At 41.1% G+C, this 22,442-nt stretch overlaps 3 protein-coding genes across 4 annotated transcripts; 1 reads left to right on the forward strand and 2 right to left on the reverse strand.

Moving 5' to 3' along the window:
- The first annotated feature begins 2,355 nt into the window (after positions 1 to 2,355).
- Positions 2,356 to 12,350, forward strand: LOC149106938 (uncharacterized). Of its 2 annotated transcripts, XM_089298282.1 has the most exons (5): positions 2,356 to 2,856; positions 6,448 to 6,480; positions 10,971 to 11,087; positions 11,257 to 11,374; positions 12,137 to 12,350. In XM_089298282.1, the coding sequence occupies exons 1-5, from the start codon at positions 2,535 to 2,537 to the stop codon at positions 12,141 to 12,143; spliced, it is 597 nt and encodes a 198-aa protein (XP_089154408.1). In that variant the 5' UTR covers positions 2,356 to 2,534; the 3' UTR covers positions 12,144 to 12,350. The 2 variants fall into 2 exon arrangements, with proteins under 2 accessions (XP_089154408.1, XP_089154410.1); XM_089298284.1 differs by lacking the exon at positions 6,448 to 6,480 and having other exon boundaries at positions 10,968 to 11,087.
- Positions 12,351 to 14,582: 2,232 nt separating this feature from the next.
- On the reverse strand, positions 14,583 to 17,129 carry LOC110048657 (uncharacterized). Its single transcript, XM_089297407.1, has 2 exons — positions 15,369 to 17,129; positions 14,583 to 15,260 (listed from the first exon to the last, which is right to left on the reverse strand). The coding sequence occupies exons 1-2, from the start codon at positions 17,127 to 17,129 to the stop codon at positions 14,583 to 14,585; spliced, it is 2,439 nt and encodes an 812-aa protein (XP_089153533.1).
- A 978-nt stretch (positions 17,130 to 18,107) lies between these two features.
- On the reverse strand, positions 18,108 to 21,824 carry LOC110048700 (uncharacterized). Its single transcript, XM_089298006.1, has one exon. It carries the CDS (start codon positions 21,712 to 21,714, stop codon positions 18,253 to 18,255), a length of 3,462 nt encoding a protein of 1,153 aa, XP_089154132.1. The 5' UTR covers positions 21,715 to 21,824; the 3' UTR covers positions 18,108 to 18,252.
- Between the last annotated feature and the right edge of the window lie 618 nt (positions 21,825 to 22,442).

Genomic DNA, 22,442 nt, shown 5'->3' on the forward strand with positions numbered 1-22,442 from the left:
GAAATACCACTAGAGCAGACTATACCCACAGTTCTTCCCCGTGCATTGAGTGTCGCTATTATTCGCTTGACAACCTCACTCTTCCCCACTCCAGCTTGACCTGTGATCAGAAGGTTATGGCCTTCGGCGGCAAACTTCAAGATTTCTTGCTGATCGCCATTCAATCGAATCCTGAAAATGGCACCAGAAAAATTCGAAGCCATTACAATCGAGCAAAATCGTGAGGTGCGAAAAACATGTGCGAATTTTTGCGAAAGTCAAAATTACGCGTTCAAAAGCACAAAAAAAAACTGAAATCAATGTACTTACATCATGAACAAGAAGAACTAAAACTTTCTACTACCACATGGCGCTTAGAAATAAGATTTTTCTAAGAATACTGAAAAGAATAAGCTGAAGAATTGCCGACTGGATGCAATGGGTTTCCTCTGACTTTGTGAGATCTTTCATTTGTAAACACAACTCGACTTGATTTTGATTGGTCGGTGGTAACAATGCGCGTCTTGGTGGGTTTGTCAAATAAATCACGAGGGTACCCGGGGAGCATTTTGGTTTGCGTGTTGACAAATCGTTGCTGACTACCCCCGGTCGGGCTTATTTTAGTCACCCAACGTACTATGCGAACCGCAAAAGTGTCCTAACTTTTGTGACACGGCTGTTTTCGACTTTGCGAGCGAAGCAATCTGGAAATAAATGTTTCGTAGCGAAGGCGTTGTGGACGGAATCGCGTAGCGAGTGAACTGACATGGAACTTCAACATCTCTTCTTCGATTCTACGGAGGAATTGAGCCGGCAGGGTTATTTTCAGTGGATTTATTCGCTTCGAGCGGCGGGCACTCCGGAAATCAGTGTCCGGCCTTGTCTTTCTTTTAGTAGTGGAAACCCACAGAACGATAACTCGCCGAAATCGCGTTAGATCGACCCGAGGAGCTGGCAAACAACAAAGAATACAACACAGCAACAGGGTAAGTCGATTTTATTCACAAAATATAAGAATAATTCGCTTTTCAAGCAAAGCCGTTGCATTCCCATACAAACCTTTATAAATTCAAACCGTTGAAACACAACACCTCCATATGCTGCAAGGCGGGAGTCATGTTTCGCGTGGTCAAATTCGGTCGTTATGTAATAGTACATGCCATATGTCACGTTAGCCTGAACGTTCGCATAAAAAGGAAAAAAAAAAAAAAAAAGGATAACATTGAGAGCTTGGGCCGCCTGTGGTTCGGGTTACAGTTATGAAGAATACACCATAAACTTTTAGATGTAAGCCTATCCCAGAGTACCCACCCACTTCTTCAAGTCTCCTTTTCTCCACAAGACTATTTCCTATAAGAAACACAAGCCTGCATAAGAGAAGCCTCATGCACAACAAACTTTTCTCGACAAGTCCATTTTCAAAAGAAAGTAGACAAGGGGAGAAGCCTAACTCTACTCGACAACTTTTTCTACATACGATTATTTTCTTAAAGACAAGCATACTAACATGCAGATTTGAAAAGAAACTTGTCATAATACAGCTCCTAGAGGCATGGACGTCAGAAATGTTGTATGTCACATACACTCCTGGCCAAAATTCCTATGGACACTTGACAAAATACCAACTGTGCCACATGATTTTGAAGTGACATGAAGTGGGAGATCATTTTCAATTTTCGAGACCCTCTCCCCCCACAAAACAATGTTGGAATAGTGGGTCAATTTGGATGGATCAACTCAGCATTGTGTTGGGGGGTGGAAGGGGGAGGGGGAGGGGAGGTGGGTGAACAGAAAGACCATATGTTGGCAAAAGTGCAAGGTGTTTTGGCCAGGATTGTACATGCATGAGTTTCCAGTTGCAGTGGAATCTCACCACTTGAATCGGTGGCACCATGTTAGTAAAATTGCTGTAATTGTAATTGTGTCTGTATATTGTACAAAGATCTCGCCAAAAAAAAGCCCCAAGTGAATAATTTCGTGAGAGTGGTGTTGACTTCGGAGAATACAGTGCGGGCTAGTGAAGAGGTACTTGAAGTGGAGGTAATAGGAGTAAAATTGATGCTCTTATTAAGTAATGAGATGGTTTCTGGTGGTAAAGACGTTGTGGTGACATTGTGAATTTTGTTTGTCGATGACAGTTTGTCCTTTTCTTTCTTAATTAGTTCAGTAAGTTGAAGTTGAAGATCCAGACCCATGAGGTTAGCTACATTAGTAAAGAAGAGGTTGAATCTTGAGTTGAAGAGGTTGATGAATTTTCTGTAGATTGCGTTAGCCTTGTTGAGTTGTATCCGTAGTCTGTGTCCTTTGTGGTAGTTTTTGAGGAAAGAAATTCTGTTTGAGTGAAAAGCACGTTGAGAAAGTTTGATGTCCATGATTCTTTTTTGAAGTGATGTATTGTGATCTTTAAGAAATTGATTTCGTTTTGAATGTTGGATGATAAATGAATCAATGATGATGATGATGGTGATGATGATGATGATGATTTCGTAGAGGTGGAGATGACAGGGTTACGATCTTTGCAATACTGGGTATGGATATCACATTGGAGTTTATAAATGAAAGCTGAATTCTGTTCCTTTAAGGCAATTAAACTGTTAACTTTAAAAAGTAATCTTTTCTGTTTGGTTGGAAGGAATGATGATTTGAGTGTCTTCCATTTCCAAGCTCTGGCACACTTGGGCTTGAAATTAAGTGGAATTTTATTCGGTTTTTTCTTGCCCTATTGTTGTTTTTTCTTGAGTTTGTATTTCTGCTTTCTAACCTTGTTTCGTTCTTTTCTTTTACTGTTCAAGGATGGAGAAGGTAATGATTGGTTAGGATTCAAGAGATCCATAGAGAGACCTGAAAGTGGGGAAAAGAGTATAGACATTAGTAGTGGTAAGTAGTATAAAAATCAAAAAAATTAATATAAACTGTAAGGTGGATGTTATGTACACCATGACCATTCAAAGAGTTGACTAGTAACCCAAAGTTGTACCCCTACAGCAAGGTACACATAAACGTTTTGGTCAAAAATAAACCCTTTAGAACAGTAGATATAGCTAGCAACCTATGTAGCATTTCAGGTGTAAAATTATGGGATCGCCTAATAAAAGGGTTCCCAATCTCCACTGAAACAGTGGGTATTATATATCGATTGCAGTGTAACAAGGGAATAACTTCTGTGTTCTTCACTCGATCTCTCCGCTCGTAGGTACAAGAATACCGTTGAAAGAACACTTCGCTTCCATAACGAAACGACAAAAAGGCTTTAGAGCTTTCGAAACTTTCGCGTGCTGGATGCAATGTTGTTTTGCTTGTCAAATGTCATCAAGATTATTATCACGGTAACCTGAGATGCAACTACACGAAATGCGTTTTACACGCACTTTTAAATAAGATTTTCAGCAGCATCTTTCCTTAACATCTGGGAAATAACTCGACAATTACTCTTCGTGGAAGATAATTTTGCCAACAGTCTTTGCCGATGCTGCTATTTTAACAACTAAGAGTACAGTCAGCATGCCAAATATGAAGGGTACATTAAAGCAAATAACACCAGCAATGTTCATAGCCTGTAATTTGTTTTAACTAGTTTTAAAAGATAAAAGTTATGTTTCCTTCTTTCAACAGTATGTGTTCAACGAAGCATTTTATGATCAATTTGATTGTCTACAATTGCGGCGCCGTGATAATGAAATCTACGCAACGTCGGTATCGAGTTAAACGTAGAAAGATTCGTATATTCCTTGACTGAGAGTACTTTTTAGTCCAAGGATGAACTCCTCTTTTATTATTTTATGATCAAAGGAGGATCCTGAGCCGCAGAACGAAGATATAATGGTGAAAGAAGTCGACCGGCTTTTATATCTCAACACTCTTTCTCTTTTGGCTTCAAAACAACAAAGCAGCAGTCTAATGTTTACTTTTTGATGTTTTCATTGTAATGTAGCTTTTTTTGCGGTGCCTCAAAAACCACCCGAAGAAAAACTCAAGCTGATTTTGATACATGTTTTTGCGATGTCTTATGTTATTACTTGGAGGCTGTGTAGCATAGTATATTGACTTTCGGTTTCTTAGCTGTGATAACGATATCTCGTTCCAAGTGAATGGCGAAGAATTCAAACTGCCCACGAAACAATTATTTCGATTAAATTAGGTTACTTTGGTGTTTGACATTAAAAAATTGCAACAGAACATTTCTTAAAAGCATTCTAACATTTAAAAGCTAAAATGCTGAATTAAAATCGACGACGTTTTGACGTTATCTTAACGTCATTATCAAGTCAAAAAATGTATGAAAACTAAGATATATAAATACTAAGACGAACGATAAGTGATGACAATAATTTACAAGCATTTACGGCATTGAAATCATCAAGAATGGAACAAAACTCGAAGCTCAAGTTTATAGAAAGTCAACCAATACTGGCTTGCTCGTACATTTTCATAGTCATACTGATAAACGCTACATACACTCTTTATTAAGGACAATGCTACATCGCGCTTATGCGCTATCTTCCACAACCGAGGCTTTTAATGAAGAATGCGCCAAATTGCGCTCCATTTTTAGCCGTCTTGATTACCCGTTGAGTCTTATAGATTCTGTTTTTTTCCAATTTTGACTCTCGAAACCCGTCAGTAAGCATATCGGAGAGAAATACTGACGAGAGCAACATAGTCAGAATTAGTCTACCATTCAAAGATCAAGTTTCAGCTAATGCTGTTCGGAGGCAGTTGCGTGATCTTAGTAATAAGATTAGCCCCACTTTGCAAACAGTTTTTGTAAGCAAGAAATTAGAGCAAGATCTCAAACCTAAAGAAGCTAAGCCGTCAATTGTCAGTCAGCAATGCGTTGTTTATCATTTTGTATGTGATCTGTGCGATGCAGATTATGTCGGCTACACAGCCCGACACCTTTTTCAACGTGTTGCTGAAGACAAGAATATTCGACAATCGGCAAGCATTTTCATACTGTTTTCATGAAGCGCATGGTAGGAGCGATCTTTTGAAGGAGAGCCATTTCAAGATTCTGAGAAAGTGTCAAGGCAAATTTGATTGTTTAGTGTTTGAAATGCTTTACATCAAGAAATTCAAACCTAATTTGAACTTCCAAACGGACTCCATACGTGCGAAACTCTTTGTTTAACTTGTAAATTATTTTCATCACTTATTGTTCGTCTTAGTATTTATATATCTTAGTTTTTATACATTTTTTGACTTGATAGTGACGTTACGGTAACGTCGAAACGTCGTCGATTTTAATTCAGCTTTTTAGCTTTTTAAATGTTAGAATGCTTTTAAGAAATGTTCTGTCACTTCTTTTCCGTATACTTTGGTGTGGAGATTGAATTGTTTTCCCAGCATGCTATAAGTGAAAGTAAGCAATTTGCTAATCAGTACAAATGACTAATAATACGAGGTTGTTAAAAGCTCATACTCGTCTGTCCTCAAACAACGTGCAGCAGTCTATTGTTTAATTCTGCTGATGTTTTCATTAAAATGTAGCTTTTTCAGCGGCCCCTCAAAAACCACTCGAAGAAGAACCAAAGCTGATTTTGATACATGTTTTAGAACAACATAAAAGGATTACGCTGGCGAAGTTTGAGGGAATTTGGAGTTATAGCACATGTCGAAAAGTATCCCGAATTTCATTCCTAAACTGGGAATATCAGCTGAGTAAACAAAAGCAGTTTTTCAACATTTGAGGATTTTTCCTTGACGGGGGCTCAAGACAAGTTATAGCCTAATTTTGATAGCTGAATACTTTGTCTTTCAAGAATAAGTATCAGGAAGTTTTGGTTCTTTTTGACACGCAAACGCAAATTAAGTTTAGATTTTTAATTTGCAACCTTTGCGTTCGACCAATTTGACCATAGTCGGGGCGAAATTCGCTTTTCTTGATTTTCTCGAATTTTAAGCCTTTCAAGCGGAAAAAACTATATCACATTTCATATCTGCCTAAGGGCTGTACGTGGACGGAAATAGAGAAAAATCGATTAGTTCAGGTCCTCGTGGTATGACTGGGCGAAAAATAAAACAAATCAAAGTTAGTTTTGAGCCCGAACACGAGATCAAACAGACACGCGAAATTTTACAATGCGTTGCAAGCGAATTATTGCATTGAAACATCGCCATATTTTTCTATGGGCTATAGCTTAAAATACCATAAAAACACTTTCTACGGATTAAATATACACCCACCTGCTAGGATATCAAAAAATATCTCTGGGCAAATGGTTTTAAATCGCCCGCCTTGACCTGTGTTTCTCATAGATTTTCCCCAAAATCCGCCGTTGGAATGTAAACAATTGCGTGACGCGGATAGTCGCTCTCGAGTAAATATTCGTTTCCAACAATCCGATGAAAGCAATTTTTGAAACGTTGTGTGGATAAAATAATGGAAAATGCCTATTTTTTTTAGTTTAAGTTAATATAAATTTTTTTTTTTTCATTTCCATTGCAACAACCACGACATCCCTGATAAAGAACGTGACTACGATGCTCCGGGAAATGATTCAGGTAAACGATTTTAACACTTGTTTATTTCCACAAGATGGCTCAGTTATTAATTTCACTGATAAGTTACAATGCAGTGGCAGTTTTAGAGATACTCTTAACCAATCCTCTATGGTTTATGGCAATTGAATCATTGACTGACAAATAAAGTCAAGTGGAAATACCATAAATTCTATAAATTACTAACTTCGTGACGGCATCTCAGCTCTTCTAGCTGTGTACAAAATTTGTACCTTTAAGACAATATGCTCAAACTCAGCTAGAAAACCCCAAATTTCTTGAATTGAATTAGCCGAGGAAGAAATTGCGTTTGCGTTTCAATCATACTGGGAAAAAAAAATCCATCTTTTCTACTTTGGTTGTTTGATCAATTAAGTGACACTTGTAACGCTATTCGCTACCTGTCTGAAATTTGCAGATGATAACACTGGTAGACAAATAAACATTACAGTGGTCGGTCTATGAACAGCAAACGTCCATCTTGTTTTGTTCGCGGAAGTCGGTCACGGAAGAGCGAATTTCAATGAAATATATATAATTTGATTAAGCAATTAGCCAAAATAGGGGGCGCCGATGAAACCAGGAACATGAAACATTCTGGAACATCCCGGAACATTCCGGAACATCGAATAATTATAACAATTATGCCAAAAATATGTAAAATTAAATTTTTAAAGATTAAATCAAACAAAAATAAACTGGTATCAGCTCGGAAAATAAAAACAAATCAAAAACATATAAAAAAAAAAAGAAAATTAAAAGCAAAGTGAATGCAATGAGTGAAGGCTAGCAACTAAGAAGAGTAATCTATTCCTTCCAGTCGTTCGCCGTCAGTTTAATCACGTGACTGTCTCTTATTCCCAGATTTCGTTTTCACAGAAAACCAAGGTGGTGGCGTTCGAACTCCGTAATCAAACCTAAAAATATGAATACACGAGTGTGATTTCTTTATTCAATTCCTTACGTCAATACAAAGAAATGCGTATACACGATTTCTCATGAAGAAATAGTTTCTCCATGAGATAGAAATAGAACTCTTCAGCATTGAGTTTCTTGTCTAAACTAGTTCGGACATCTCGAGCACTGATGACAGTGTAAACAAATACAAACACAAAATTTAAAAACATTTGGCGACGCGCATGCTGTGTTGCAGGGTCGCTGGTCAAAACTTTATTGTCTCAAGAAATATTTGTTACAAGTGTTCAAATGCATTTCCTGGAAATTTTTTTGTCCAGTACAAGTTAATACTTAATTAATTAAAAATACTTTTAACGCAGGCTATAATCTATTCATCGCTAGTTCAACTTCACTTGCAGATCGTGCAGATCGTTATCCGACATTCGATCAAACTTCTATCGAGCCATTCGTACACCACCAACGTAGACCAGACATGCGAAGTACGAGCGTGAACGCGCTGCTCTAATCTTTGATTACTTCTAGGATAATAACTTGCTTGTTACTTGGGCTTCCTGGACAGCTTGATGGGTCATAGCGTCAGGCGTTCCTAGCGGAACGGCGCGAAAACTGGGGATGATAAATAGCAACATGAAGACGGAACAGTGACAAGACTATGGTTATTGACTTAACAAGCAACTGTAAGATGCTCAGCCAAACGCCTCAGATGTTGAAGAAACCAGGGATCACAAAAGGAGACGCAATGAGTTACCTGGCATTCATCGTCCGAATCATCCATGTTTGTGTTGAAAAACAGAGTGCTGTAAAGCGACGTGACGCAATTGGCGGGAAAGAACAGGAGCCTGCACTCATTGTAGTCAGTTAAATGAATACCCAACGCTCCCTACTCCGCCCCTACCGACTACCCTATCCCCAATAATATCTTTTCATGTTTCGAGCTGATACCAGTTTATTTTTGTTTATTTTAGTTTTGAAAATTTAATTTTACATATTTTCCTCATAATTATTATAATTATTCGATGTTCCGGAATGTTTCGGAATGTTCCATGTTCCTGATTTTCTCGACGGCCCAAAATAGGTTGACCGCCAAAACAGTCTAGGGTTTAGCCTAACCCTAACCCTAAGTTTTAAGACTGAAGAAAAAACATATCTGTCAAGATAATATTATTGAGCATTTCAGTTGTTTGAAAAGAAACATTCGCACACATTAACTATATGTACAGTACGTGCGTAGCCTGGAAAGCAATCCGTCGAGCACAGTTTTACTAGCTTACCGAGACACTGGCACTGTTGATGTCTCTTATTTATGATTTAAACTTTTAGGATTTGTTTAGTGTACTTTTTCCGACTTTTTAGAAGGAGAAAAGGCACCAAATGTCGACAGGCTGACTGGTACAAATAAAAACGTTTATAAAACCGGGAATCGATCCGTCGAAATCAACAAATACAAATTTAATCACTGTAGCGTTCCTTCAGATCACGTAAGGCTACAAACCAACAATATCAGCTTGTTATTACGCTTAGCAAATGAACTTAGAACGATTTTCTTTCTAGAGCTCGTTCTTGTAATTAAAATGATCAAAGAAAGAACGAGAGCTTAAAACGACATAGCGGTAACACCCGAACTCAATTGCTATTAATTAGCGTGTTTAATTAAGGAAATTTCTAAAGCGATGCCTTTCAAATTATTAAAGTTAAAAGTGGTCCATTACGTTTTTCTTTTTTCACCCAAATGTTCTAAGATAGCCATCTGCAGTTTGTTGGAAATGAATTACTGTATTCAAGATGACCGCCCGCGTCACGCAATTGTTTACATTCACACGGCGGTTCAGGGGAAAATTTATGAAAAACACAGGCCAAGGCGGGCGACTTAAAACCATTTGCCCAGAGATGTTTTTTGACTTTCAAACAGGTGGGTGTATAGTTAACCCGTAGAAAGTGTTTTTATGGCATTTAAAGTTATAGCCCATAGAAAAATATGGTGATATTTTAGTGCTATAATTCGTTTGAAACACACTGTAATATTTTGCGTTTCTGTTCGATCTCATTTCGGGCTCAAACGAAACCTCGATTTATTTCATTTTTCGCTCAGTCATACCATGAAGATCTGAGCTGAATATAAAAACCATTGAAAGATTCTCAAGTAGCTGTTGTGTGACGCGCAAAGCAATCAAATTATCAGAAAATTCAGCATAAACAGAAGTAGATTCTAGCTCAATCGGGACGAAATCGTTTTTCGCAAATTTCTTCCAAAAAATGCCGCATTAGCAGAAACTAACTATGGTCCGTTTGTTTTCTAGCTAGGGCCAGTCTATGGGCAAAAAATGAGCAAAATCGATTTTTCGACTTGTGCCGTTGTTTGGTCCATATTTATGGGCAGTGGCTCTTAATCGTTTGTTTCACTTTCCTCATATATTTATAAATGCTTGATCCATTCTAAATTTGTAATTTAGATGTATTTCGTTCCTCAAAGACGAAGCTCAAAGAGGAAAACAATTCTGTATTCGGAATGGCCATTGAGAAACACGGCCAAATTACAGGCGACCTCCGGCGTGCGTGTGTTTTTATTAAAATCCACAAATACACGGCTTGTTCACAAGTTGGAAGCCTCAACAATCTTCTTCGCGTCGTTGTAGAACGTAGGTCAAGTTTGCTATTCGTTTAGACAAGTCTCTATTTCAAAACGCGATGCGTTTAATTTAGCGTGTAATCTCGTCACCTATAGCTTCGTCTGGGACTCACCTATAGTTTCGTTTGCGCTCGAAATAGTCAGATGGCTTCCAGCTTATGCCAAATTCGTGTCTTATGCAGTACCTTGACAATTTCAAGCTTTCCACTAGAGATAGAGAAGAATATACAGGCCATGAAAATCTCTAGGTCTTTACAGTAGCGGCGACCCCGAGATCGAAGAAATCCTCAATGGCTCCCCGGCTTTAGCTTCGCATAGATCAGCGCACTTCTTTGGTCTTTTTCTAGTTTCTGGTAGAGTTTCATCGAGATAGAGATATTGAATGAAGAGGAATACTCTATTTTACGCATCCTGTATTGCTACAGCCTCCAACAACATATCTTCCTTGCATTCTGCAACGATTTTGACACACACTATCGCATGTTCGCATACATTCTTCTCAGAAACAAAATATTGTTATTCCCAAGGTGACGTCAAAAGCCAACTCGTCCCATTCTTCGCTATTCCGCGGTCGTGAACATGAAAAAGGGCAAATTTACAAACTTTAAAAATTCATAGAAAATTAATGAAAATAGCTACAACGATAATTTTTCCGCAGTGGTGATCAGGAGAAAAAGGAAATTTATAGTAAAGAAAAAAATTGGGGGGGGGTTAGTGGCACTTTAACCTTCTTCGTTCGTTCATGGTATATTATTATCTTTTTGGTGTTTCTCTATCTTAGTGAGCCACTATTTTCAGGTTCCCTATAATTGAAAAATAATATTTTGTACGTGGTCAAAATAACTCAAAATACCGTGACTGAGCTTCTTTAAATCATAGAAGCTTTAAGAACGTTGTGCATTTGTTTTCCCTAAGTTTTGATACCTGTTTTCTGTTGCTTTTAAAGTAGTTATGGACACCAAAGTTGCCTGCCTGTTGTTGATCATTTTGGGGGCCCTTACCGTGCAGGGTGCTGTCTCCGGAAACAAGAGGATGAACCCCTTGCACGCCAGGCAGTATGGCGAAGGTGAGTGTCTTTTTGTTCCATTGACGAGAAACGCACGTTGTTCAAATTGTACCTTTTAACTGATTTGTGACCATATTCATTAGAATGTACTCCAATTCTTAGGTTGTGTTTGGAGCATGACTCGTTGTTTGCCAACAAACAAATGATGTTTCGTTGTTTTTGTTTACAGAGTGCAAGAACGATTTGGAAGAGTTTTGCGTCCAGCAGAACAGGGACTGCCCACCTCAATATGAACCATGCGACAAGTACTGCGAGGAGAACTATAGTTGCTGCTGCATGTCCTCTGGGTATGGATTCTTAGCGGGGAATTATTTATTTTATTTGTTAACTTGTCAATACTTCAATCCCGTATTTACATCTGTTGTTATTGCTTGTTTTTTGTTTTTTACAATAACTACATTACACCGTTTTTGTGATAAAAACTAGCGATACAAACTGCGAGTTAAACATACAAAATTAGCATAAATATGTTTCTATCAGTAGAAGATAGTTAAAAATGTGACGTCAAAACTTAAAGTTAAATTAAAAATTTATACACAAGGATACATAAACTAAAGCCACGTCCAGACTACGTCGGAGAGATTTGAAAACCCAGCTTTATTTCTACGGTCAGGCCTACCGTCCACACAAACCTTTCACGAAAACGGAGCTTTTCGAAAACAGTGACGTCATGATTATCATGTGATTTCCCTGCCCTAGTTTTCCTCAAACACAAATCCAAAATGACCGGTGATTGTTGCTTTTTGAAAATGTGTCCGGCGTAGTGTGGACTAAAAACATTTGATACATTTTGAGAGTGAAAACGGCGTTTTCAAATTTCTCCGGCGTAGTGCGTCGGGACCTAAATAACTCATATCTATTTTACGAGATGGAATAGACTGATCTGAAGACTGGCCTGTTTTGTTAAAAAATTAACTCCATTTATAATCAGTATTATATAATTTAACGGGTTCCAACGTTCTGCTACTTTTCAAAGTTCCTCGCTAGCAATGTTATGTTATGAATAATGTTTAACCCCGAGTAATTATAAGCATAATTTCTTTTCCCAGGTATTGATTGCAGCAATGACGTCTCGACAATGGAATGACGGCCTTAACTTAGTATTAAAATGATAATTGGGAAAATAAAAGCCGAGGAATAAGTTAGTAAATGCGGGTATTGAGTAAATGCGGAATGCGGGGTTGGGATTCTGGTAAATGTGGGTAATTTGAGAACTTCAAAAAATGTAACAAGAGGATAAATAAAGGCTGAATCATTCAATAACGTTTCTCCTGTCTCTATCCTTTGTTGTGAGAGGGTGAGGGGGGGGGGGGGGGGGCAACCTCCCGCTTTCCGTACCCTGCTCTCCCGCTTCTCTTACCTTAATCTCCCGACTCCCGCTTTTGTCCGTCTTGCTACCGTCCCCTGTAAATAAGGAGACTCAAAACACATCCTCGTCATTTAGCTGCGCAATCCTTAAACGTTTCTTTTCGTTTTTCCCTTTCTCTTTAGCCTTGCTCCTCTTGCTCACGTCTTTTGACTGCTTAAGTGACAACATCTCATGACCTATGACGTAATTACCGGGTTTCCAATTTTAACGCAAGTAAGCCTCAGTTTTTCAGCCCAAGAGCGAACTTTCATTTTTCCGTCGGTCCAGAAGTCTCAAAATAAGCTAAATGTAAGTAAAAAACATCTTGGGTTCTTGTTTTTGAAAGTATTTTAACGCTTGATAAATTATTCCTTCTTAGAACTCCCGCTTCCCGCCCTATCCTCTCCCGCCTCCCGCCCCCTATTCTCCCGGGCTCCCGCCCTCCTGTCCCCCCTTTCATTAATACTATAAGTAGGGGAAAAAGGAAGATCAAAGAAACTCGATTGAAAACTCGGGGTGAAGCACAATTGGCTTCTTGATCGCAAAATAGACAAAGACAAATTTGACATACAAAGACAAAACAGACAAGGACAAATTTTCCGAGAACCCGGAAAATTATATGATCCATTGTACAATCATGGACAAAACTTTGGGGACAAATTTGCACTTGTGAAACTTTTTCACATCTTAAACAGACAGTCGCGCGCGAATGCAATTTCACTTGCCCAGCCCCTCCCCACAGCCAAAACGTTGAACATGTTTGTTGAAGACAATTTCTCTTGAGGTTCAACATTGCATTGGATGGGGAAGGGGGCAACAGCAATGCATTTTCAAAAGGATAGAAGTGCTTTCTCAAACTCAGTTGTAAAACACAGATAATTCATGGCATTACATTGGTGTTAAAAGGACATTTGTCCGCCATTGTACTATGAACCTTTTTGAAAATTACACATTTAGACGGAAGTGTGGCACACATTCCTATAAATATTCAAAATATTGCTTTATTGATAACATTTGCTAAATTGATTATATGTAAGGGTTTTCCTTAGGGTGGGAATGGTAACTTGAGCTCCAGAATTTCTTACTTCCCCTCTTGTTTTCCATTGATAAATTCCAAAATTCTTCATCTGAGATCCTCTTAATAATAGAGAAATATCAACTGCCTCCCCTAACTTTTAATTATTATCTATTTAGCCGTGTTTGCAGCCTTAAGGATCAATTCAGAAGAGTTTCAAGTCATAGTCATTGTAGGAAACCAATGTTTGCAACTGAACTGCGGTAACAAGGATAATATTTGAGATACGCTGAACTTGACTTTTATTTACACGAACGAGCGATTCGCTGAAATGGAAACACATGAATCCGCTGAATAAGCAAAATAGAAGACCAAAATACCAACGATGAGAAACTTAATTAAAAACCGATGGATACTCAAAAGGTTTTCGTGCCTTGTTCCACAATAAACCAAGAAAAACATCATTGAACAATAAACAAACTAACTTCTTAACGAAAAACCATGTGCTCTTCCTAAACTTGATACCTAGTAGCGACTACGATACATACGATCAGCGGTGACGTCATGAACGACTCACTGAAATGTCCGCAATTGTCTGTACTGGGATTAAATGAATCTTAGTCATTACACGCTCCCCCCCCCCCCCCCCAAAGACTTCCCCGGTAGTCTTTAGGCATTCACTTAGAATGACAACAGGAACTATGTGGCAGATCTACATTCACAGTTCTCTAGAGAACGTTACTTTAGTAGTTCAATGACTAATGTCACAAGTTCAGGTTTTGTTCTTCTCCATGGACTCCTCAATAGACTTCAGTAACTCTTCTTCCAGAAGGCAGAGTTTACGAACATCTCTTCTGAAGACACCAGTTGCACTTCTCACCAGAACTTGTCGTACCACACCATCAGAGTCGGGGAAGGTTTCCTGAACTAATGCTTTAGGCCACTGGCCTCGAGGAACATTCGCATCCTTCAAAATGACCAAGTCTCCGGCTCGGAAATTTGGCCTTTGCTTAAGCCACTTCTGGCGTTCCTGCAACATGGGGAGATACTCTTTAACCCAGCGTGCCCAAAACTCGTTGGCCAAAACGTGCACATGTTTCCATCGTGCTCGGAACTTGTCAGCATCTTCTAATTAACTAGGCGCTGAACACGGATTCTGACGTAATAGCAGAATGTGGTTAGGGGTCAAGGCTTCCAAATCGTTGGGGTCACTTGACACTCGGGTGATTGGTCTGCTGTTAAGGATCTTTTCTACTTCTACCAGGAAGGTCGTCAAGGTCTCCTCGTTAACAAGCTGTTCACCTATCATGGCATGGAGGATTCTTCGGGTAGAGCAAATCAGCCGCTCCCAAACACCTCCCTGGTGGCTAGCTAGAGGTGGATTAAAATACCACTGAATATTCTTTCGAAGCAGCTCGCTTCCAACTCTTCCTTGGTCCCAAGTCTTTAATGCTTTCACAACGTCAGTCTCTGCTCCTATAAAGTTGGAGCCATTGTCACTGTAGATCATTCTGGGAGGACCTCGTCTCGCAATAAATCTTGTGACTGCATTAATAAAACTGTCTGTTGACAGGTCACTTGCGATCTCGATGTGGACAGCTCTGTACCTGAGGCAGGTGAAAATACAACCATAGCGCTTGTGGAGCTTAGGATTCTTTCTTGTTGATCTTGTAAGGGGTCCAGTGTGAACGTAGAGCGGTCCAAAATAATCTACACCCACGGCAGCAAATGGGCAGATCAATTGGTGGCTCTCTGACGAAACTCTTACTGCCGGAAGAGGTGCCGTAATCTGTTCTCCAACTCTGGCATTCTGGCGTTTACATTAATGGCATCGCCGTAAGACACCTCTGATGGATGAAATGCCGTTCACTATCCAGAAGCGCTGCCTCGTCTCTGCTAGTAGTTGGTGGGGACCCACATGACCGTTCGCAAGGTGGTAATGGAAGATGATCATTTCTGTAACACGATGTTTCCCAGGCAATATAATCGGGTGTTTAGCATCATAGTCCAGGTCTGCACGATTGAGTCTTCCTCCAACTCGCAAGACGCCATTTGTCGCAAATGGCTTCAACTTGGCAAGAGGGCCTTTACTTCCATCTGGCCTGGACAACTCTGCAGGAAAGGCCTGATTTTGAACATTCTTCACGATTCTTCTCTCTGCTTCTTCTAATTCTGACAATGAAAGGTATGATGTCTTCTCCTCCAGTTTCACCAATGAGGCAGGCGACGCTGGTGGTCGTGTTAGCAGTCGCATCAGCATGTGCGCTGCTCGAATTAGCCAGGCCACTGCTCTTCTTAACTTCTCCCACATGGCGCATCTTTCAAATAAAACATCCCAGAAATCTTCTTTCTCAACGCACGCAGTAACAGTGACCCTTTCCTTCTTGACTCCCTCATCGTAAGCTGAGAGTTCTTCATGGAGGTCAGTGGGTTGCTGTGGCCACTCGTGCGAGCCTTTCCACAGGAAACCTGGGCCATGTTTCCACATCTCCAACTTCTCAGTTTCGAAGGCCTTTATTCCTCTCGATGCATAATCAGCGGGGTTAGACTCTGACCTGACGTGACGCCATTGCGAGGGCCTTGATCCTTCCCTGATCACAGCAACACGATTAGCAACAAAGGAGACAAATCTTCTTGTTTCATTGAATATGTACCTCAAGACGATCATAGAGTCAGTCCAGAAGGTGAAGCTGTGAATCTCAATGCGACCTTCGAGCTCCTTCATGATGAGCTTGTTCATCTTAATCAACAAGGTTGTAGCAGTCAACTCCATCTTTGGAACACTGATGCCACTCCTTAGAGGCCTCACCCGTGATTTGCCCATCACAAAACTATTGTGTATGTTTCCTTCTCTGTTAATGAAGCGCAGGTAAGATACTGTTCCATATCCATGTTCTTCCGAAGCGTCTGCGAAGTGATGGAGCTCCGCTCTCTCTACTTCTCCAAAGCCTCCACGAGTTAGGGACCGGGGGATGCTGTATCCTGTAAGGCTTGCGAGTCCACTCTTCCAATTCCTCCACTTCACCACCAACTCATCTGGGAGCTTGTCATTCCATCCATATTTCATTCTACATAGCTCTTGGTTTATCTCCCTACCAGGCAGAAGTATGGGACCAGCCATACCCAGGGGATCATATATCATGGCAATAGAGGACAGAATGCCTTTCCGGGTCTCTGGCTGAGGTTTGTCGCAAACAACCAAGTTTAAAGTGTCCACCTCCACATCCCAATGAATCCCTAGGGATGCATCCATTGGCAGGCTGTTTAGCTTGAGATCCAAATTCTTGACGGCTGGTGCATGATGCTCGGGTGGGAAAGCGTTTAGGACTTCTCGCTCGTTGGACATCACCTTGGTCAACTGAAATCCTCCTTTTGCAAGTAGCTCTTGAAGCTCCTTTGTAATCTGTACTGCATCACCACTGGTTTTGAAGGACTTGAGCAGATCATCAACATAAAAGTCTCTCAGGATTGCGCCAATGGTCTCCGAGGACAAAGTTTTGCTGTTGTCTAAAGCTGTTCTCCTTAATGTGTAACCGCAAACACGGGGCGACGAAGTGGCTCCAAAGATATGAACCAACATCTGGAAGGTTTTCGGGTCCTTTGTAAAATCTCCACCTGGCCACCAGAGATAGCACAGAGCACCTCTGCCCTCCGGGGACACGAACACCTGATGGAACATGCGTTTGATATCAGCTGCTACGGCCACTCCGTTAACTCTGAATCTGAGAATCACTCCTATCAACGAACTTGTGTTCTCTGGTCCCTGCAGTAGCTGATTGTTCAGGGAGACGCCTTCAGACTTGCAGGCGCAATTAAACACCACCTTTGGCTCATTAGGTTTCCTTGGATGCAAAACAGCATGATGCGGTAAGTACCAAATTGGTTTGAGGGAAGAAACTTCTTCATCTGGAGCTTGTCTTGAGGATCCTTCTTCCTGATATTTATTGTTTAGGAGTTGAGTACCGAGTACCGCCATCAACTTCACTATGGAGGTCGAAAATGATGGAATGCTTCCCTTTCTCGGTACTCAACTCCTAAACAGAGCGCCTCGTATTGAAACTAAAGTGTTTGTGAAGCCAACAAACAGTGGTCTGCTTCTCCATTACCACAGTCATGTCGATAATAGGTACAAGCGCGGACTATTGACAACTATGCTCGATCGCGCACATCGCCTGTCTTCGTCATGGTCCTACTTCACTGAGGAGTGCGAACGACTGAAGTCTGTTTTCTCTAAACTGAAATATCCCAAGCACCTTGTTGACTCCGCTGTCAAAACCTTCCTAAATTTAAAGGTTGCTGACCAGCCCTCATTACGGTCCAGATCTACGACAGAAAACACTACTCGGGTTGTCATACCCTTTAAAGACCAGGAGTCTGCTAATATCGTGAAGACACAGTTGAAAGATCTCAGTGTGAAGCTGCAGACCAGTGTTCAACCGGTGTTTACGAGCCGCAAGATTGCCCAGGAGTTCCCGACAAGCGAACCTAAGCCTCAGCTCATTGATCAACAATGCGTTGTGTATAACTTCAAGTGTGACCAGTGCGATGCTGGTTATGTCGGTTACACCCGTGGCCATCTGTTCGTACGCGTTGATGGACATAGAAGCAAGACCTCGTCAGTACGCAATCACTATGATAATAGACACGCAGGCAGGATTCCGGATGACCTTCGCAATTGTTTTAGCGTGTTGAAAAAAATGCCACAACAAGTTTGATTGTCTGATTAATGAGATGTTACTCATTAAACAATTACGACCGTGTTTAAATGTACAATCAGACTCAGTTCGCGCTAAAGTCTTTGTCTAACTTATGCAAATTAGAAACTCTGAACTCTTAGTTACTCTTGAAATCGCATATTTAATTAGTTTCCCTTGACAATGGCGCCAAGATGTCGCCGAAACGTCGGATTTATCTATCGTTAGTTTTTGCCTGTATACACTTGCATATTGCCGGTGAAATTCAGGATCCCTTTCCATCTTCTTTCTCAACCAGTGCAGTCTCTTCTTCGCTACTGGGAGACTGTCGGGAAGACAGGGGGGATTGTGTCGAAATGGCAGCTTGAGTTGATAGTGGCCATTGACGAGGACCACTGATTCATCTATAATCTGCTTCGCTCTTCGGTCCTCAAGTGACAAACTCTCTTCAACATCCATGACGGTATCCTTGAACTCGGTATTGTACAAATGCTCCAGCTGCATACTTAGTGTCTCTTCATGATCACTTCTAATGAGATTGATGTGGACACCATCACCGTTAGGTTCACCCATTGGGCCATACACTGTCCATCCTAAGGGAGTTTTCACAGCATAGGGCTGGCCTCTATCTCCTCTCCTGATCTCTGAATTGTCATCGATAATATCTGGTCGGTCACTGCCAATAAGAATCGAAACACTATGCTTCTCTATTTCAGGAAGACTGACGCCATCAAGATGTGGCCATTTTCTCAGTTCTCTATTGCTGGCAAAGTGCCTCTCGCCAATGGGTAGGCTCTCCGTCGTCAGAACCTGATCAAGAGTAAACTTTGTTTGTCCGTCAAGTGCTCCTATATCTAGGCGGGTTCGATGGTAATGTTCCTTTCCTTCATAATTGACCGTTGAAAGGGTGAAATCAGTGGGTTTGCTTTCAAGGCTCAATTCTTCTAGCAGACTTCTTAAGCAGAGTGTAGTGTCCGACCCACTGTCACTGGCGTACGTGGCAAGCTGTTTATTGCTACCTGGCCCACTGACTCTTACTGGCACGACCTTGAAGCAGACCCTTAGTCTATTACTCGCTGTGGGTTCCACTGGAATGGAATCTCTGGATACTGCAAATGTGCTTGATTCAGTAACTGGGGAGGGGTTGGACTCAGTGACGGTTGAGGCTGTTCCACCAACCGAATTCTGGTCTTGAATAATGGGTTGCTGATTGGCGCTGTCTTGTTTTACTTCAGGTCCAATGGTCCCTCCGCTCTCACGAGGGTGAAGAAGTGAATGATGCTTCCTTCCACATCCTGGCTTCCGACAAGAATATCCCTTTGGGCAAGATTGCGAGAAGTGACCATGTCCAAGGCAACTACCACAGAGTTTCTTCTGTTGTACCGTTCGCAATCGATCTTCATGAGATGAATTTCTAAAAACCTCGCAATGCCAAATCGCATGAGGTCCAGAGCATTGATAGCACTTTAAGGTGGCTGATCCAGTATCGGTGGGTTTTCTGCTTCCCTTGCCCTGAGTAGTTAGGGTCGTGGCATTAATTGGAGGATCTTGTTTCCCTCTGTTTCCATATCTTTTTTCTTTCTCTTTTTGAAGCGGCGGTGACTTCAATTCCTGTCCAAAACGGTTGTTTAAGCGATCAGCTCGTTTCTGAATGAAGTTCAGAAAATCATAAAAGTCAAGATGTCCTTTAGAACAAATCATGTCCCCTGCGACGTCTGTCCATTCTAGCTTCAAGTCTTCATCAGGCAGCTTCTTCATAAGCATAAGAATTGTATCCTCATTGTTGAGGCGGCTTACATAAAGTGGTCCCATACTTGTTAAAACCCGCTTCGTATCTTGAAGTCTTCTCGCAAAGTCCATGAGGTTGGTGGCATCAACTCTTCTCAGGTTGTACTCCCTCAACTTTCTCATATGAGCATCAGCCACCATGTGAGGCTGTCCAAAGTTCTTCAACAGGGTTTTCCAGGCTGCATTGTATCTCTGACCAACAGGAAGGTTAACACAACTTTTGATAGCATCTCTCGCCTTTCCAACACACTGAGCAAGTAAGCGAGTAAGTCTTTGTGAGTCATCAGACACCTGGCTTTCAATATTGTCACGGAAATTGGCAACAGACTCACCATGCTCAGACGGATCTCCTCCAAACTTCATCAACTCTATTTTCGGAAGAGTGGGACCTTGTTTAAGTCCATCTGCGATGGCTTGCCAGGGAGCCTCGTCTGGTTGTGATTCGGCCAACTGAAGTTGCGGCACTTGGCGAACTGACTGCTGGGTGAGATACTGAAGTGTTTCCAACAATACCTGCTCAAGCTGGGTATGACTTGGTTTAGGGGGTGACTGAGGTGTTGACGATACATCTTGCTGGGGAGTACGCTGTTCACTTTGGCACCTTTCTGTAGGAAATGTCTGCTCTTTGGTGGCGGTTGGGGAACTTGTTGCCCTTGGCATATTTACACTCGGTGTGATATCATTTGCATCTGCCTTTGAAGAAATCCCTTGCTTTGTGTCTTTCCGCTGAGAAGCAGGAGTAGGTAGTGGTATGTACTGAGGCGATATACCATCTTTAGAGATAACCGATGCTGACGACACCTCATGATCAACTTTCAAAGCCTCGGACTTAACATTCTGAGCATCAAATAGAGGATCCACAGGCAAGAATATGTTTGATGGTAAGCTAACAGGAGCGGGTGATGTATGAGAGCCCAACTCTAAGGGTAATGCTGGAATTATATCACTTGCCAAAGTTTCATTGTCGGAGTGGTCGTTTTGCAATTCTTCTTGCTCAATCTCAAGATCAACAGCAGCCTTCTTGAATTCCATTTCTGCCTGCATCCTTTCGATCTTCCTTGCCAACTCAGTCTTGCTTCGTTCTCTGTCTTCAGCAATTTCAAGTTCTCTCCTCTTAAAGTCAACTTCTTCTTCTTCTAAACGACCCTCAAGGCTCTGTTTTCGCTCTAGCGCGTCCACTTTTAGTCGTGCTTCTTCAAGTATTCTCCGCTTGCCTCTCACACTACTCCTACTGGAATTTAAACTTCTCCCAGTCTTACTTGATTGACGTGATTTGTGAACTGATCTTAACATTCCCTTCGTATTGTGTTTCATCTTTAATTTCCACGTGTTGAGCTCAACGTCGAAGAGAAATTTGTTCTCCTTTTCCTTCTCGTAACTTTCGTTGGGCGTATTTCCCATTTCTTCGTTGTCTTCAAACTTCAAGTAAGTCTCGTGAGCATCGACAAATCTGCGTAAAGCACGCTCGTAATCGTCTACACCTTGAATCACTTCTCCTTCGCTCGCATGTTCGGAGATAAGCCTTTGAAGAAATCTCAACCTCTTTCTTAGGTCTCCTAAGTGTCCTGCCGTTTTCGCCTGTAGATCGATCGCCCTTTCACTTCGAACATCTTCTGAATCCATAAAATTCGACGGCACTTTCTGTCTCGTAGTGCGAACAAATTCCAGGGGACCCGCAGTTTCGGATCGCGCAACATGATGCAAGCTTGTAGTTTCGATGCGAAGATCTTCGCTCGGCGATAATTCCTGTTGAAGCGACGTACGTCTCGCCTCATCTGACATCTCATGAACAATCTACGCCAAGAAAAACTTTGAATGATGTAGGAACCCATTGTTCGCTACTGAACTGCGGTAACAAGGATAATATTTGAGATACGCTGAACTTGACTTTTATTTACACGAACGAGCGATTCACTGAAATGGAAACACATGAATCCGCTGAATAAGCAAAATAGAAGACCAAAATACCACCGATGAGAAACTTAAGTAAAAACCGATCGATACTTACAAGGTTTTCGTGCCTTGTTCCGCAATAAACCAAGAAAAACATCATTGAACAATAAACAAACTTCTTAACGAAAAACCATGTGCTCTTCCTAAACTTGATACCTAGTAGCGACTACGATACATATGATCGGCTTGAATTAAATGAATCTTAGTCATTCCAGCCACAATGGTAAAAAATCCCACAACTTCTATCCTTTTGAAAATGCGTTGCTGTTGCCCCCTTCCCCATCCAATGCAATATTGAACCTCAAGAGAAATTGTCTTCAACAAACGTGTTGAACATTTTGGCTCGTGGGGAGAGGCTGAACAAGTGAAATTGCATTCGCGCGCGACTGGTAGTTTAAGCTGTGAAAAAGATCCACAAGTGCAAATTTGTCCCAAGATTTTTGTCCATGATTGTAGAATGGATCATATAATTTTCCGAGTTCTCGGAAAATTTGCCCTTGTCTGTTTTGTCTTTGTATGTCAAATTTGTCTTTGCCTATTTTGCGATCAAGAAATAT

Source organism: Orbicella faveolata, unplaced genomic scaffold (genome assembly GCF_042242905.1).
Source record: "Orbicella faveolata isolate gen_17 unplaced genomic scaffold, um_ofav_v1 contig_3, whole genome shotgun sequence".
Taxonomy (NCBI): domain Eukaryota; kingdom Metazoa; phylum Cnidaria; class Anthozoa; order Scleractinia; family Merulinidae; genus Orbicella; species Orbicella faveolata.

Bases quoted from the DNA above. Each gene is read 5' to 3' on its own strand.
- LOC149106938 (XM_089298282.1), top strand. From the start codon at position 2,535: ATGAAAGCTGAATTCTGTTCCTTTAAGGCAATTAAACTGTTAACTTTA. The intron at 2,857-6,447 runs GTAAGTAGTATA...TCCCTGATAAAG, and splicing joins GAGTATAGACATTAGTAGTG to AACGTGACTACGATGCTCCG. The intron at 11,088-11,256 runs GTGAGTGTCTTT...TTTTGTTTACAG, and splicing joins CGCCAGGCAGTATGGCGAAG to AGTGCAAGAACGATTTGGAA.
- LOC110048700 (XM_089298006.1), bottom strand. From the start codon at position 21,714: ATGTCAGATGAGGCGAGACGTACGTCGCTTCAACAGGAATTATCGCCG.
- LOC110048657 (XM_089297407.1), bottom strand. From the start codon at position 17,129: ATGTTCCATCAGGTGTTCGTGTCCCCGGAGGGCAGAGGTGCTCTGTGC. The intron at 15,261-15,368 runs GTGGGTCCCCAC...TGTAAACGCCAG, and splicing joins ACCACCTTGCGAACGGTCAT to AATGCCAGAGTTGGAGAACA.